This window comes from Sodiomyces alkalinus, assembly GCF_003711515.1.
Source record: "Sodiomyces alkalinus F11 unplaced genomic scaffold SODALscaffold_1, whole genome shotgun sequence".
In the NCBI taxonomy this organism is placed as follows: Eukaryota; Fungi; Ascomycota; class Sordariomycetes; order Glomerellales; family Plectosphaerellaceae; genus Sodiomyces; species Sodiomyces alkalinus.
The window spans coordinates 5,667,023-5,681,525 of NW_021167079.1; the positions used below are offsets into that span (position 1 = coordinate 5,667,023).

Below are 14,503 nucleotides of genomic sequence, written 5' to 3' on the forward strand. Positions count from 1 at the left end.
GCCCTTTCAAGCGACACGTGTTACTGGGGAAAATACCCGTTGTTCGTACCTGCATTAGTCCGAGAGCCCCGGGCAAGGCCCGATCCCAAAAGAGTCATGAAACAGGGGCAGATTTTGCCTTCGGCCCGTCAGGGACAGCTTGGTGGGGCAGTTTGGTTGATGAGGTCGTCAACACATACATAGGTACCTATGTAAAGTGTGGTCTCGCTGTCCCATCCCAATGGTCAGACGATATGTGCGTTGTACGTCCGTACTGTGTTGTCCCGAGGAAGTGTTCCGGGATCCGGCCAGGTATTTTGATTGCGGTTGGGTAAACGATGCCCCTGTCCACACCTGCGAAGTAGGTACGAAGTATATTCGAGCTCGTCTCAGTTAGTGTCTGACGCACGGAGGCTTGGTGCTGCCAGGAAATGAGACACGAAAAGTCATGCTCGGCTATTTGACGAACAAATATGAGACGCGACTGGTCAAACTTCAGAGCGGCCGTAGACTAAGGTAAGTATGACCCGGTTGTTCGAAAACCCTTCCATGGTGAGTTCCAGAACCCCAGAAAACGCCGAGGCCCACTGGGATCCGAGAGGGACTATGCTTCTGAGCTTCCAACGGTGTATACCTTATCCTTATATGATAATGCTCAGGTGCCAATTTCTCGTTTACTCCGTACAACGTACACTCACTCGTACGTCCATCTCTTGGACATTGGTAGCCGCGGCCCAGCTGTTATTAATAAGTGTGAATTAATAAGTGTGAAAAAGGTGCGGTCGGGCTACAATACCTAGTTGCTAGGGGTGTATTGTCCCTAAACACGATTCGCATATCACATGACTTCGCCGCCGTCCCGTCCACATGTCGCTAATGTTAATAAGTGTCAAGGGACATAGATACTTGAGCCCTTGTGCGTGTGGACGTAACCCAGGGTAACGAGTCCGGAACTCTTTGATTGTCGTTCTTGGCAAGTTAGGACACAGATATGGTCTTCCAACGAGGAGATTAGGGGGTGAGCCGGGCGGGGGTGGGTGAGAGGATTATCAACTGTGGTAGGCTGGCAGGTGGTAATGTTGAAAAATGGAGACGATGGGCCGCTCGAACAGGGGCGTTTGCCTCGTGGCATTCCCTGTCCGAGAGGCCGGGGAACATGTTCCGAGGCGTTGCCTGGTTGAAAACTTTTATGCCAATTTCCTGGGAATCCCCATTACGATCTCCGCTGTCGACAATTGCCCACGGTCGAGACATGAGTCGTAGTCGAAAAGCATCTCTACCCCTAATATGCCTTCCCGTTTTCGCTCACCTGGCCCTTTCTGGTCTCAGGTGGAGAAGGAATCCCCTGGCAGCCAGAATGCGTCGTAATGTACTCCATATGGACAGTAGAAATTTGTCGCTCAGGGTCATAGTTGAAAAAGACGAGAATTTTCAAGTTTTCCGACTACACGGATATATTCTTATACATGTAGGAGCCAGTGTCGAGAGCGTTCAACATAATTACAACGTACCTTAGGTACCTTAGGTAAGGTCTGCCTGGTGTCTGCGGTACGAATACAAACGTTATACGTCGTACGAAGTACTTCCTTCTTTCTGTTGGGTACCGCCGTTCGTACTGCCTTTCTACCCCTCCCCTAACTAAGCCTTGGCAAGCTACTTGAAGATGGGTGGTGTGCGGAAGTCTGAGTACGGATTCAAGCTGAATACGACGAAGAGACAGATCGAAGGAACCACTCACAGAAAAGGATTCCCTGGATTCCTTCCTTTAGATTCGGGTCCTGCCGGCAGAGATGGGAGCCTGGGAAGATCCGAACAATACTTCGTACAACGTAGGTGTACGCTACTTGTTGGGGTGGCTTGCTGGCACCTGCAGTGATGCCCCTCAACAGCCATGTTATTGATTAACCGAGCTGGGCATGGAAGACGGGAGAAAAAGCCTCTCTTTGTCCCCCCTGTCATGGCGCATTCACCACCATCATAGCGCCATCTCGAGGTACTCTAACCTCGACATTAAAGCGACAACACAGTAAACGAACGATCCAAGGGGAGCGCGTCCTAGAAGTGCGCCTCCAGCGACATGGGAACTGTCACTTGACCCCAAGAATACTCACAACTCCGAGAATGCGACATACCTATCTCTCGATGTTCGTCAGTGAAGGTCCTCCTCAGAAGCCAGATGGGTGGGTGCGGGAAGAAGGACGCCACAACGCCACATCTGCAAAGCTCATGACTCGGTGTGCGCCTTAGCTGCGCGTCCTGCATTTGCAGGATCAGGATCCTGGGATTTGCCAGAGAAGCAAGATCCTTTGTCTCGGCTGCTCTCGTTTCTGCCCCGGACCCTGTCTTTTATACACTTTGAACCGTGGCGATCCTTCCTGCAAGCCTCACGAGGGCGCCCGTGTCGCTAACCATCGAGATTCTCAGATGAATGCCAACAACATCTTGTCGTCACATGAGGGAGGGAGATGCCGGCAGCATTCATTCGAGTTTTTGCCCCGGTTGAAGTCGACATGGCTACACAGGTGGACCGAATGGCGTGCCGCTGTCGTGTCTGCACTTACCTTGACTGCCTAGCTGCGGACGAATATCAGCTGGACGCCGGGCAAACCGACTCAAGTTTCACTGCGCCGACTGTAGGCTTCCAAATTGAGCGATCATGGTCGCCTAGATTCGCATCGACCGCGGTAAGGCGAGGCACGGCCGATACGGTTACGTGCACTCCGGCAATTCTTTGCCTTCTCAATGCAAATGCCCACATTGACTCGGAGGGAGGCCATCAGAAACCCGGGCTTTCCTTTTGAGAATTTGCGTCGATGATCTGGAACGTCATAGCAGGGCCACAGCGGTGCCAGCTTCGTCGCGATTGTCTTGCTGTATGGGCTCGCACTGAGGGCACCTTTTTGTGCTTCCAGTTGGCCCATTGTGGTATGACGAGTCTTTGGGACCAACAACAGACGCAAACACGCCGAGGGCTAGAGTACGCTGGACCAATGGACCATATGTCGCCGGGTTGACCTCGAACATTGGCAAAATAAGCAGTCAAGCCTCGCCCGGAAACACCAGGACAAATCCGCGGCCCCGAAAATGTTTACCTGGACGGGACTGTGCTGCTCGGTCGGTGCGTATCCTGCATATTCTCGGATTTTTTTTTTCTTCTTTTCTTCTTACGAGGCTCGGCGATGTCTGTCGATGCCGTCCTCCGTCGTACAGTATGGGATACCCTATTCTGGAGCCATGGCGGTCGACTTTGGGGGCGCCCGATCGGACACTGAAACGAAAATGGAACTACCGGCTTGGTCAGTCCACGGCCGCCGCTTTCCTCGCTTGGTATCGATGTGTTACTTGAGTAGGCTCGAGGAGAGAACGAACAAGCCGTATCAGGCAGTTTCTCTGCACGACGGTCCTGGGCTGAGGCTACCGCCCTCGATCATCACCCGTGTTTCCTCGTCTCGTTTCCTCTCCCTTCCTTGTCCCGGCTTTGTCTCTTTCCCTTTTTAAGCTTTATATATATATATATGAAAAGAAAAAGACTCGTTTGTCTAGTTCAACGCCAACGGAGCTGGTCAGCCACATGGTAGAGAGAGAAGATGACATTGTCTGGCGCAGAAAAATACACAAGGTAGGAATAAGGGAGAGTGGGAAGTCTTCGCCGAGACGTGTCTTGTCCACTATTCTCAAGTTCGGATTGCTGTGTTGAGAATTGACCGGTGCTAAACTATTGATTCCCGGACAGGATTTTTTAGCTACGTCAGGTTGCCCAACAGCTACAAATGTCAGAGTTAACTACCTCTCCGATTTAATACCGCCGCCTATGAGACGGATGAGGAGACTGCCCGCTGTAAGAGCCCGATACGAGACCCATATTGCCTTGTCCCTCGTTGTACTTCGTACGACCGAGCCACTCTTTCTAATTTGGCAATCCGCGTCTAGGACCATTCCGCGGGGGAAGCGGGCTCACGTAGGCCGCCCATCTTTATGGTCCGGCATCGCCTTCCTGCAGTATCGCACATAGCTGACGGGCGCGAAGTGATGTTGTGCCGCCGGGTTGGAAGGGTCCGAGGCTTCGTGGAGTCATTTTGACTGCAATATGCACCCTGGTGGTAAGATGGAACCAGGAATGTCGGAGCATGCAAGGCGTCGAAAAGTATGATTCTGTGGGACAAGAATGGGTTGTGTGTTCGGGGGGGAAAGTATAAGAGCCGTTGGATGCCTGCCCGGTGTTGTTAGCGTTCTGTGTCCATCAGACATTCCAACTGAGAAGACAAGACATCGTTTTCGTCCCCAAACATCCAAAAAACCTTGTGAAAACCACCTTCTTTCCAACATCCAGCAAATCCCAAACGACAATATGAAGTTCATTGCCGTCCTGCCTCTCGTTGCTGCGGTCCTTGCTGCACCGACGCTTCAGAAGAGGGTACCGGGCGAGGTAAGAAAACCCTTTGTTGGCTTGATTGCTGTGTCGATTTCTTTTCTGATCCGAGATAACGCAGGTGCTCCTCTGTACCGAGCCGAATTTCGGGGGCAAATGCGAAAAGGTTGACTTTACTCTCAACTACCCGAACGCTTGCCACCCTATCCCTGAGCCGTTCAGAAACAACCTGGGCTCTATCCGGCCCGATCGCGGGGCTCTGTGCCGGTTGACCACGTAAGTTGCCAGCTATGTTCTGCTGAAGGGCCACCTTGCTGATGATGAGCGATGACAGGGTCTCGGCAAAAGACGACTGCGACACGCACGGCGACCTCTTTATCGAGTCTCCCGGGTTTGCAGATCTGTTTTCCAAGACGGATCATTCAGGTCAGGCCATCGCACGCAATGCGCACCACATTGAGTGTCAGCAGTGCACCAACTGCCAGGGATGAGGTCCTTTGCCAATCTCTCTCAGGAGCGTTCCTCGTTTCGTTTGTATGGCGTTCCACTGGCATGAGTTTGCGCTTTGGACTACGCGTAATTCTTCATCTTGGTTGAGGCTGGTCTGGTTTTTCCCTTGCGCTGTGAGACTAGGCCGGGCGTCATAGCCCAAAGGACACGAACGGTAGAAAGACTTATATGGCCTCGGGGCTTTTTAGGGGAAAAGGATAGCAGGTCATCCACTGGGCTGGGCACTAATTATTAATTGGAATCAATGGCTTGATGGTTTGATGGTGCACGTTCTATTCCTTAGGATTGGATTGACAATATTCCAACAGACTGCTAAGGAAATGGGTTTCTCACTTCATCGTACGTGAACACCATGATATTGCCTACGACCCACTGGCACCCAAGTCCGAGAGAGTTGCTAGAGACACAAGACATGAGAACGCACGCAACCTCATAGCAGTCTCTACGAAATACCGACTGGAAAAGGTAGGGGAGAGCCATGGGTCCATGGCTGGACCAACGCAGCACGTTGTTGGATCATCAACACAAGTCATGACGACATTCAGGACCACTGTCATCATGAAGAAACAAGCATTCTTGGCATGCGTTCTGAAGGTTGTGTGGGGCGGGGGAGGGAAGCTGTGAGAGGGGAAGTCTGGGGTATTACGCTGAAGCCCTGTCATTGTACCCCGCATCACACGACGTGCCGAGTAAGGTTGAAGGGACTTTGCCAGCGCAGTGGCGGCAGTGGAGGACCTATACGGTACCTAGAGGGAGGGTCCTTGTAATAGCTTCCATTGGGGGCTTCTCATTGGTTTAAGCTCTGGCTGTTTATCTGCCGATGTACCTTTTAACGTAGAGTACCGTACCACGACCATGAATACCTTACCTAGGTGGGTGCGTGCAGCTCCGGGTACCGGATAAATCAGAAGCCCACAGGGGTCCACAGGCGCACCAATGGTCCTTCCTCTGGTCAAATTCATCAACACAACCGCAACATCGTGATCGCCAACCTCCCTGGCCTCTCCTCGGCTTGGTCTGGTTTATGTGCTGCCAGGGCCCTTCTTCTCTTTCTCAGGTAGGGAGGGAACCATATGTCGGAGCACAATGGTCTCGACATTATCCACATTTCGACTCGATCTTCTTGTGGGAACGCCGCCGTCTTCATGAGATCTGCCGACGGGAGCTCGAAGAGGTCTCATGTCAGACTCGCCTCAATCCCAGGGAAGGGATGTTACCCTCGCAGTTCCACTCGGTATATTAACTTGGTTAATCAATACGGATATTGGTTCCTGCGGCCGAAACCCCTCCGACCAAGCCGTCCGCCACACTGGCCCCGTCCCTTCGCAATACCCCTTTTGTCGTCGCTTCCTCGTCTTTCCCCTCCGGCTTACCGACTTACCGGCTTACCCCAGATTAGCATCGCTAAGAGCAGGTAGACGCACCAGTCACAAGGTAGGAAGTATCTACGATCGCCGTAAAATTTGCCCGAAATGGAGCTGGGGAACTCGTGCAGTTCCTGTGCCCCTTCCCACCCCTTACCTTACTGTTGGTTGCGAGATCGGCAGCTGTGGAAGTGTGGTTGCAAGCTTGCCGGGCTTCGCCCCGTGGCGGTCAGTATATAAGGTATATACCTTATATATAAGCTTCCTTAGTCGGACCCCTGGACCAAGCCATCTCTGGCTTGAACGGGTCCTCTCTTCCCTTCTTCTTACTCAGTCATTGCCTTAGGTGTCGCCCTCGTGTCGTGACAAAGCGACTCTCTCTGTCGTTGCGTATCCGTACCGAACAGTGCGGTCCCTTTCTTCTTCCCTCACCCCTTTTCCTACCCCCCCACACCCTTCCCACGGACAATTACCATAATTTCCCAACGCCGAATACCGGGACAAGTTCCGAAACATGCAGTTCGCCAGCCTTTCCCTCGCCCTGGGGGCACTGCTCCTCCTCCCCACGTCGGTGTCAGCGTCGGGCTGCAATGGCACGGGCAAGCCGACGCCGGACGCGGACGGCAAGTACTGGATCCACAGCGAGCACCTCAAGGCGGGCTTCGTCCCCTACGGTGCGGCCATCTCGGACCTGATCATCAACGACCAGTACGGTATCCCGCGCGACATCGTGGCCGGGTGGGACAACGCCACCTACTACAGCATCGACGAGCAGCACCCCAACTACGGCAACGTGCCGGGGCGCTACGCCAACCGCATCAAGAACAGCACGTTCGAAATCGACGGCATCACCTACCGCGTCGAGCCCAACGAGAACCCGACGGACGAGCACCCGGAGGGGGTCAACACGCTGCACGGCGGACCGGACGGCTGGGGCTGGCGCAACTTCACCGTCGTCTCCCACACCAAGAACAGCATCACCTTCTCCATCGTCGACCCGGACGGCAAGGAAGGGTTCCCCGGCGAGGTCATCTCGTACGTCACCTACACGGTCACGGGCTGGGACTGGGACATCTCCATCGTCGCGCTCTCGACCACCAAGAAGACGCCCATCATGCTGACCAGCCACGCCTACTGGAACCTCGACGGCTTCGCCAACAACGAGACCAGCCTGGCCCACAACCACACGCTCCACCTGCCGTACAGCGGGCAGCGCGTGGCGGTCGACAACATCCTGATCCCGACAGGCGAGATCCTGGCCAACGAGAAGGGGTCGGTCAACGATTTTTGGAGCGCGCCCAAGCCGCTGGGCGCCAACATCACGAGCCCGGAGCTGGAGGGGAACTGCGGCCTCGGCTGCACCGGCTACGACAACTGCTACACGGTCAATCGGGTCGGGCCGTACGACTGGCGCACCGACGGCCACGTGGCGCGGGTGCACTCCCCCTGGTCCGGCATCCAGCTGGACATCTACAGCGACCAGGACGCGTTCCAGGTGTACAGCTGCACGCAGCAGGACGGCACGCTGACGCTGAAGCGGTCGCAGGGCCTGTTCGACGACGAGAGGTTCCCCCGTACGATCCCGCAGTACGGATGCGTGGTGCTCGAGGTGCAGGATTACATTGACGGGATTAATCACCCGGCTTGGGGGAGGACGGAGAAGCAGATCTTCGGGCCGGCGGATGGTCCTTATGTCTTGCGGGCGACGTATCGGTTTAGTATTCATTCGACGGAGACCTCGTAATGATAGCAACGCAAAAGAAGAATGGTAGAAAAAGGGGTGGTTAGGCGAGACGGGGATCATACCAATCGCACTGAACATGAAAGACAGAATATGAGTGGCGTGAGCTTGCTCACCACAACAACACAACACCAATATACGAACGTCATGATCCTCGTGGTATGACTAAAAGAATCATCAGGGGAGAGGGGAAATGTGCGGAAAAACGATGAGGAGGCCGATGAGGAGGCCGATGAGGGGTTGGTTGACGGACACCATGAATGTACGAAGTAACTTTGTAGAATCACATGGACTCGGTGCAATTCTCCCGGTCTTACTTACACCTTCAAACCTTCATATATGTACGAAGTATGTCCGTCCCCCCATTCCCCCCTACTTACAGTTGGCTTCTTTACTTTTTTCGTCCTCCCACGATAGAGCCGCCCATCCACCCATCTACCCATACATTCTCCTGAAACTAGCAATCACTCTTCACCGAAAACATGCCCACGCTCTTCCTCACGGGAGCCTCCGGCTTCGTAGGCTTCCAGATCCTCCTGCAATACCTCCGCACCACGCCAGAAGATCACCTCGTTCGCGCTGCCCTTCGATCTCAGCGCGAAGCCACTCGCCTCCGCGCCATACCGGCCTTGCAACCCCACCTCTCTCGGGTGTCGTTCGTTGAAGTGCCAGATATCGCTGCCCCAGATGCCTACGACGCCCACATCGCCTGTCATCCAGATACCGACGGAGAAGAACGAACGGCAGGAGAAGAGCAAGGCGGAGGAGCAGGGGGAGTAAAAGAAGAGGCACAAGTCCCCGACGTGATCATCCATGCCGCCAGTCCCGTGCCTTGCCCCACCCAGAACCCGTACAAGGACATCTACGTCCCTTCCGTCCGCGCGGTCGAGAACATCCTCTCTTCGGTGCGCAAGGCCATCCTCCTGCAACAGAAGGGGAAGAAGCCGCCCGGGGAAAGGAAGCCGCGCAAGGTGGTGTTCACGTCCAGCCTCGCCGCCGTCACGCCTCACGCACCCCCCGCCGGGACCCACGAAGAGGAAGAAACAGACCCAGAGGAAAAGGGAACCGGAACCAAGACATCGGCGTGGAGGATCGTCCACATATCCGAGACGAGCAGCACCCCCGCCGAGCCGGCGGATCTCCAGTCGCTCCGTCCTGCCGCGATGTACTCGGCCGCGAAAGCTAAAGGGTTAGCCCTGGTCGAATCCTTCTGCGAAACAACCTTTGCCGAGACGGGGGACATGGGCACGGGCATCGACGTTGACGCCGTGCTCCCCGCCTTTGTATTCGGCCCGGACGAGCGAGCAACAACCCGCGGACAGGTCATGGGCTCGTCCAACGCCCTGCTCCTAGGTCCCCTTTTCACAGGCGACGCGGCCGGGGGCGCGCCGATGCCCATCGCCGGGACGGTGGTGGACATCCGGGACGTGGCCCAATGTCACGTAAAACTCGCCCTGGGACGTCCTGGCCTTGGCCGAGGACGTGAGCCAAGGGAGGAGGACCGTCGCTGGGCTACGCCCGGGCCAAGGCTGAACAAGTTCCTCTGCGCAAGGGATGCCGACTGGAACGCGTTGCTCCGGCACGCCAGGGCCATCGCGCAGGAGAAGGGGCTTGTCGTTGCCCCGACGCCCAGAGGGGAAGCTGAGGGGGAGCAGCCGGAAGAGCAGAAACAAGACGCCTTCATTTCGCTTCCTGTCGATATAGACACCCGCGCGACTGAGGATGCCTTGGGGATCCAGTTCAGGAGCCCCGAGGAAATGGTTGCCGACTTGGTCACTTACGTTGTTGGTCTGCCGGATTGACCGACGAGTTGAGTGCCAGCCACATCTTGAGAGGTTCCAGGTTGCCGCAGGGAAAAGGAAAGATGACGCGGTGCCATGCCTTTTTTTTTTTTTTTTTTTTTTTTTTTACACTCCGTCAAAACCTCCCCGCATCTTCCGAAAGCCCCCACGTACACACACAAGTGCGAACGTGTAGGAGCAGGCATGCCCAAGACATGCAGGGCAAATCGGGCAAGGCAGATGGACATGCAGCCAAACCACCGGCCTCCCCTTCTATTCTTCTACTATTCATTATGCACCGCAGCAAAGTCTCACAGGGACCATCTCGATCGTCCGTCCGTCCCACCTCGCTCCCGACTGCAGATTTGCAGCCGACGACATGCAGATCCCCTTATACCTGCATCCCAGTATAACATACGAGTGGGGTGAAAAGGGAACGGGACCAGGGACCTCGCATTTGAATCTGAATCACCATCTGAATCAAGGAGGTTTATACTCCATTCCCTCCCCCTACTTTCACACAGCAGATTATTGACAGGGTCCAAATCCATGCGGGCATCCTCAGAAACGCCCTAAACAAGGATTCCACACAAAGCAAAGAAACGCCACCCACACTAATACCTGGGAGAATTGTCACCATGTCCAAGGTATCAGAGGGAAATTCAGGAGATTGTGTATATGCTTGGGTCCAATGTCGTCACCAGTGGCTTCGTTCTCCGCCTATTAAGAATGGCTGGGCGAGACCATTCTCGTACATATAGCCCAGTTTTCGACTATCGTACTGTATATAGTAGGAAGCCCGGGATACTTTCCCATTCTATGCAGCAAAAAGAGAAGAAAAACAACAACAAAAAGAAAAAAGGTTCGGTGAAGCTGAAGCCCCCCACCGCCCAGAGCAACAACGACCCCTTGCACCCTTCCCCGTCGCCCACCCGAAAATAACACACAGAACGGAATGATCCCTGGGCCGAGCCAGTACGGACCTTCGAATGGGTATAGGCCTATCCTTCTTTGCATCATATCCAACCCCATTCGGACCCTCCCCTGCTGCCCGTTGTTGCGTAGCAAGGCCAAGGCCCTTGACCACTAGACTAAACCTCCGCGGAGATTCTCCTCTCTTCCGTCGCGTCCAGCCAGCCGACAGAACTCGAGGGGAGCCGAAATCCCTTGCCTTGTACGAGAAAACGGGCAGGATTTCCTCTCCATTGATTCCGACCTTTCCCCAAATGGATGAATGACCGTGCCGCCGCCCTCCGGGCCTGTGTGAAATTTCCAAGCCGTTGCTCCGAAAACGCCCCTTTTCACACTGTCTAACAAATGAAATGCCTCCTTTCGTGGCGGGAAACCATGCGCATGGCAAGCGGCGCCTTGGTTTTGCAATCTATATATAAGTTGGGGTATTCTCGGGAAGTGAAAAGAAAGAAGGAACGAGAAGAAAAATGCGTAGTAACAAGGGAGGGAGACAAAAAAGGAAAGAAAGAGAAAAATGTTTGCGCGCTGAAGCGGATCTGCTGTTGAAGATGCTGGTGGTATCGATGTAGAACATGATGGAAGAGAATTGAATCAAATAATGATGCTGAGCTCAGGTATTTCGAGTTTGTGAAGGGGGAAATCGAAGTAGAAAAGAAACAAGGATCCAAATCGTCAGAGGCTACTGTGAGATCGTCGTTGTCGGCACCGGCCAAAGTTTGTCAACTTCTTAGAACCGGTTGCCTGCGGCCCAAATGCTTGCTGAAGCAGAAGCGGCCCACTCGCCCTCTTCGTAGGGTGGTGTCGGCCATTTGTAATCGTTACTCTGCGACTTCTTCAAGTTCAAGGGTTTGGGCGTCACAGATTCGTTCCCGTCCCCGAACATGACGGCGTTGTTGCTGGCCGAAGGAGACGGCGTCGGGTAGGGGTTGGAAAAGCCAATGTTGCTCGCCGACTGCCGGAGGCCCGGCCGACTATCCTTCTCCAAACTCTTCATTGCCCGGTGAGTGGACGTGAGAACTTCGTCGAGCAGTTCATCTTCCTCGTCGGGGGCATCGTATTGTTGCATGCCCTGGACCGCCTGTGTGCGTCGGGCGCGACTGGAGATGGGGCCGCCCCGAGCAACCGCCACCAGGTTGTCCACAGAGCGCGGCTGGTTCTTAGGCAGTGAATGGTGTCTCTTGAGGTTGTTGGTCGGCGAGGCGTAGGAAAGCCCGACTGGCTGTGAGTCGCGGTGCTGTTGCACATCGCGCGACGCCTTGTCGAGAGATTCGTACGGGTCTGCTTTCGGCGGCGGCGGCGGCGGGGATTGGTCGATTAACAAGGATGACCGAGTGCTCGCCCACGGACCGCAACCTGCTTGCGCTTCGACGTCCTCGTATGCGGGGGAGATAGGCGTCTGGTTCCGTCCCGAGAAGCGGCGCGCTCGCTTCCGCAAATGAGACAAGAAGCCCTCTTTGTGACCGCTTGGCGGTGACACTAGCCCCGAGTTGCCGTTCAGGGCTCGCTCGGCTTGTTGTCGGTGCATCTCTGTGTAGTGATTTGTGCATGACGCGACTGACAACTGCCTGCCAATCTTCTTGCTGCCATGGGCATCGGCCTGCACGGCCCCGGCATTGCCATGTTCGTGCAGAGAAGGGCTGTTGCTCGCCTGAGCCGTCACTGCATCAGACAACGGTGATATCGGCCTGATGCTTGGCAGGATAGGCATGGGAGCGACGATGGACGGGCCGTTTGTCCAGGTGCTTCGCTTGCTTGCCGCTACCCGGGCCTTGGCGTTCGCAGTCACATCGTTAGGCGCGTGAAGAGGGGCGGGTCGGGGTGCCATGTTCTCCTTGACAGAGGTTTGGACCGTGGAAGTCTCCGAATTCTCCGATCGGCCGATGAGAGACTTTCGGAACCACGATTGCTTTGATGAGGTCGGGGCCGTCGTCGCCGTCGCAGCATCCTTAACACGGCTCAAATCCGATTGCTTCCTGCCCAAGATCCTCGACGCGGAAGACTTGGGTCGCAGGGGGTCCACGGCGTCGATGAAGTAGTCGTGGGCGATGGCTTGACTGGACGTCGGACGGCCCTTGGGGTCCCACATGAGACACCAGGTCACAAAGTGGCTCAGTTCACGCGGCCAGTGCGGCGCTTGGAGGATCGAATCCAGAGAATGAGGTGCCATCTTGGGGAACGAAAAGCCGAGTTTCCCCGCCAGACGGACACCGTCGCGCCATTCACCACCACCGACACGAGCGCCCGACTTGCTGTACCAATTGCCAGGGCTGCCCATGATCTCGCAGACGCGCCAAACTTGGTCGACCTCGTTTCCGCCGGGGAAAAGGGGCTTCAGGGTGGCAATCTCGACGGCCATGGCACCGACGGCCCAAATGTCGACAGGTGCAGAGTACTCTCCCGCACGGAGCAGAACTTCGGGCGCGCGATACCATCTCGTCGATACGTAGGTGGTGTAGGGAAGCTTCGAATGTGTCTCTCGGGCGAGGCCAAAGTCGGCGATCTTGACGGCGTAGCTCGGGGGAGGGGTGGACGGCGGGGTGACAAGAGCCGAGTAACGACGGAACGATGCAACGGCCGAGTCGTGATGCGCCGATGTTGTGACGAGGATATTCTCGGGCTTGATATCTCGGTGGAAGAAGTGGTGCGCATGGATATGTTCGAGACCCAGCATGATTTGGTAGAGGATGCTCTTGACGCTAGCGTTGTCAAGACACTTGTGGTCCCTCGCTTTCATCAACTGGTAGAGGTTGCCTTCCATATATTCCATGCAGATGTGAAGCTTCTTGCTGTAAGGGTCGAGAAAGATGTCGAGGGCGGGGACGAGATGGGTATGCGGTGGAAGTGTCCGCAGGAATACAACTTCGCGGAGTTCAAGACATGGTGCAAATGACTCGAAAGTCTTTTTCATCGTCTTGATGGCAACCTACACGAAACGGTTAGACTGACCGAGCTTGCTCACCCCGCTGCACTACGACGAGAACGCAGGCCTGATCTTACCACCGTGCCACGACGAGCTACATTAGCTCCGGCCGTGCGGACGCGTGCCAGAGATACACTCCCAAAACTGCCGTCCCCGATATCCTTCAACACTTCGAATCGATCTTCGAGAGCCATCATGCTGGTGCTCTGGGATGAGGATCCACGGTGGGTTAGATCGTGTGCTACGGTCATGTTGTTTTGGATGGTAAATACGTGGATGGCGGGATGTCGATGCTGTCTAATGGCTCGAGTCAGCTTCAAGGGGCACCTTGGCTAGGCGACAGCATTTGCCTGAGCCGTACCAAAGCAGGACCTGCCGAGTTGAAGCTCTATCAAAGAGCTCGTCGAAATTATCGGGGCATTCAGGTAGATGCGGGGCCGAAATAGATAATCGCGAGACTGTCTATGAGATGCAGCTTTAAATAGGGATGTGGCGGAAATGGTAGGATAGGTGGCGGTCGAATGGTGTCGACGGACGAGAGATGCAAAAGGAACACGCGCAGCACTGGTGTAGTTTGAATGGTGTTGAAAGAGTGAAACCAGGAGATGCTAGGCGGAAATGGAATGAGAGAAGAGATGGGGAAATGAGTGACTGGAGGTGAAGAGGGAGGAGGAATCCAGAAGGCAAAGGGGGGTTCCGGATTGGTGTTATTGAAAAGGAGGCGGACAAGGGTCCAGGGACGCTCGAGCCAGAATACCGGTCGATCGGGGATAAGATCCGGTGACAGCTGTGGTCGAACAAGCGAAGACGAAGAAACCCGTCAAAACCAGAAGCCTCAGATTAAAGAGGCGAAAAAAATCCTCTGGT

At 55.1% G+C, this 14,503-nt stretch overlaps 7 protein-coding genes across 7 annotated transcripts; 4 read left to right on the forward strand and 3 right to left on the reverse strand.

Annotated features, from left to right (window-relative positions):
- Positions 1-54: 54 nt before the first annotated feature.
- On the reverse strand, positions 55-1,389 carry SODALDRAFT_355451 (hypothetical protein; the record flags this gene model as incomplete). The annotated part of the gene is made up of 8 exons (XM_028613814.1): positions 55-138; positions 231-323; positions 389-490; positions 678-717; positions 808-892; positions 967-1,042; positions 1,090-1,204; positions 1,289-1,389. 8 exons carry the CDS (start codon positions 1,387-1,389, stop codon positions 55-57), a joined length of 696 nt encoding a protein of 231 aa, XP_028471051.1.
- A 1,824-nt stretch (positions 1,390-3,213) lies between these two features.
- SODALDRAFT_319744 (hypothetical protein) lies at positions 3,214-4,839 on the forward strand (the record flags this gene model as incomplete). Its single annotated transcript, XM_028609472.1, has 7 exons — positions 3,214-3,275; positions 3,523-3,598; positions 3,713-3,817; positions 4,095-4,151; positions 4,310-4,405; positions 4,461-4,624; positions 4,683-4,839. The coding sequence occupies 7 exons, from the start codon at positions 3,214-3,216 to the stop codon at positions 4,837-4,839; spliced, it is 717 nt and encodes a 238-aa protein (XP_028471052.1).
- A 984-nt stretch (positions 4,840-5,823) lies between these two features.
- Positions 5,824-6,682, forward strand: SODALDRAFT_34581 (hypothetical protein). Its single transcript, XM_028613222.1, has one exon. The coding sequence runs from the start codon at positions 6,038-6,040 to the stop codon at positions 6,566-6,568; it is 531 nt and encodes a 176-aa protein (XP_028471053.1). The 5' UTR covers positions 5,824-6,037; the 3' UTR covers positions 6,569-6,682.
- A 54-nt stretch (positions 6,683-6,736) lies between these two features.
- Positions 6,737-7,966, forward strand: SODALDRAFT_267391 (aldose 1-epimerase; the record flags this gene model as incomplete). Its single annotated transcript, XM_028607549.1, has 1 exon — positions 6,737-7,966. One exon carries the CDS (start codon positions 6,737-6,739, stop codon positions 7,964-7,966), a length of 1,230 nt encoding a protein of 409 aa, XP_028471054.1.
- Positions 7,967-8,365: 399 nt separating this feature from the next.
- SODALDRAFT_327436 (NAD(P)-binding protein) lies at positions 8,366-9,870 on the forward strand. Its single transcript, XM_028610431.1, has one exon. It carries the CDS (start codon positions 8,446-8,448, stop codon positions 9,763-9,765), a length of 1,320 nt encoding a protein of 439 aa, XP_028471055.1. The 5' UTR covers positions 8,366-8,445; the 3' UTR covers positions 9,766-9,870.
- Positions 9,871-10,381: 511 nt separating this feature from the next.
- Positions 10,382-10,918, reverse strand: SODALDRAFT_34577 (hypothetical protein). The gene has a single exon (XM_028613220.1). It carries the CDS (start codon positions 10,774-10,776, stop codon positions 10,468-10,470), a length of 309 nt encoding a protein of 102 aa, XP_028471056.1. The 5' UTR covers positions 10,777-10,918; the 3' UTR covers positions 10,382-10,467.
- A 525-nt stretch (positions 10,919-11,443) lies between these two features.
- On the reverse strand, positions 11,444-13,887 carry SODALDRAFT_319747 (kinase-like protein; the record flags this gene model as incomplete). The annotated part of the gene is made up of 2 exons (XM_028609473.1): positions 11,444-13,639; positions 13,714-13,887. The coding sequence occupies 2 exons, from the start codon at positions 13,885-13,887 to the stop codon at positions 11,444-11,446; spliced, it is 2,370 nt and encodes a 789-aa protein (XP_028471057.1).
- Between the last annotated feature and the right edge of the window lie 616 nt (positions 13,888-14,503).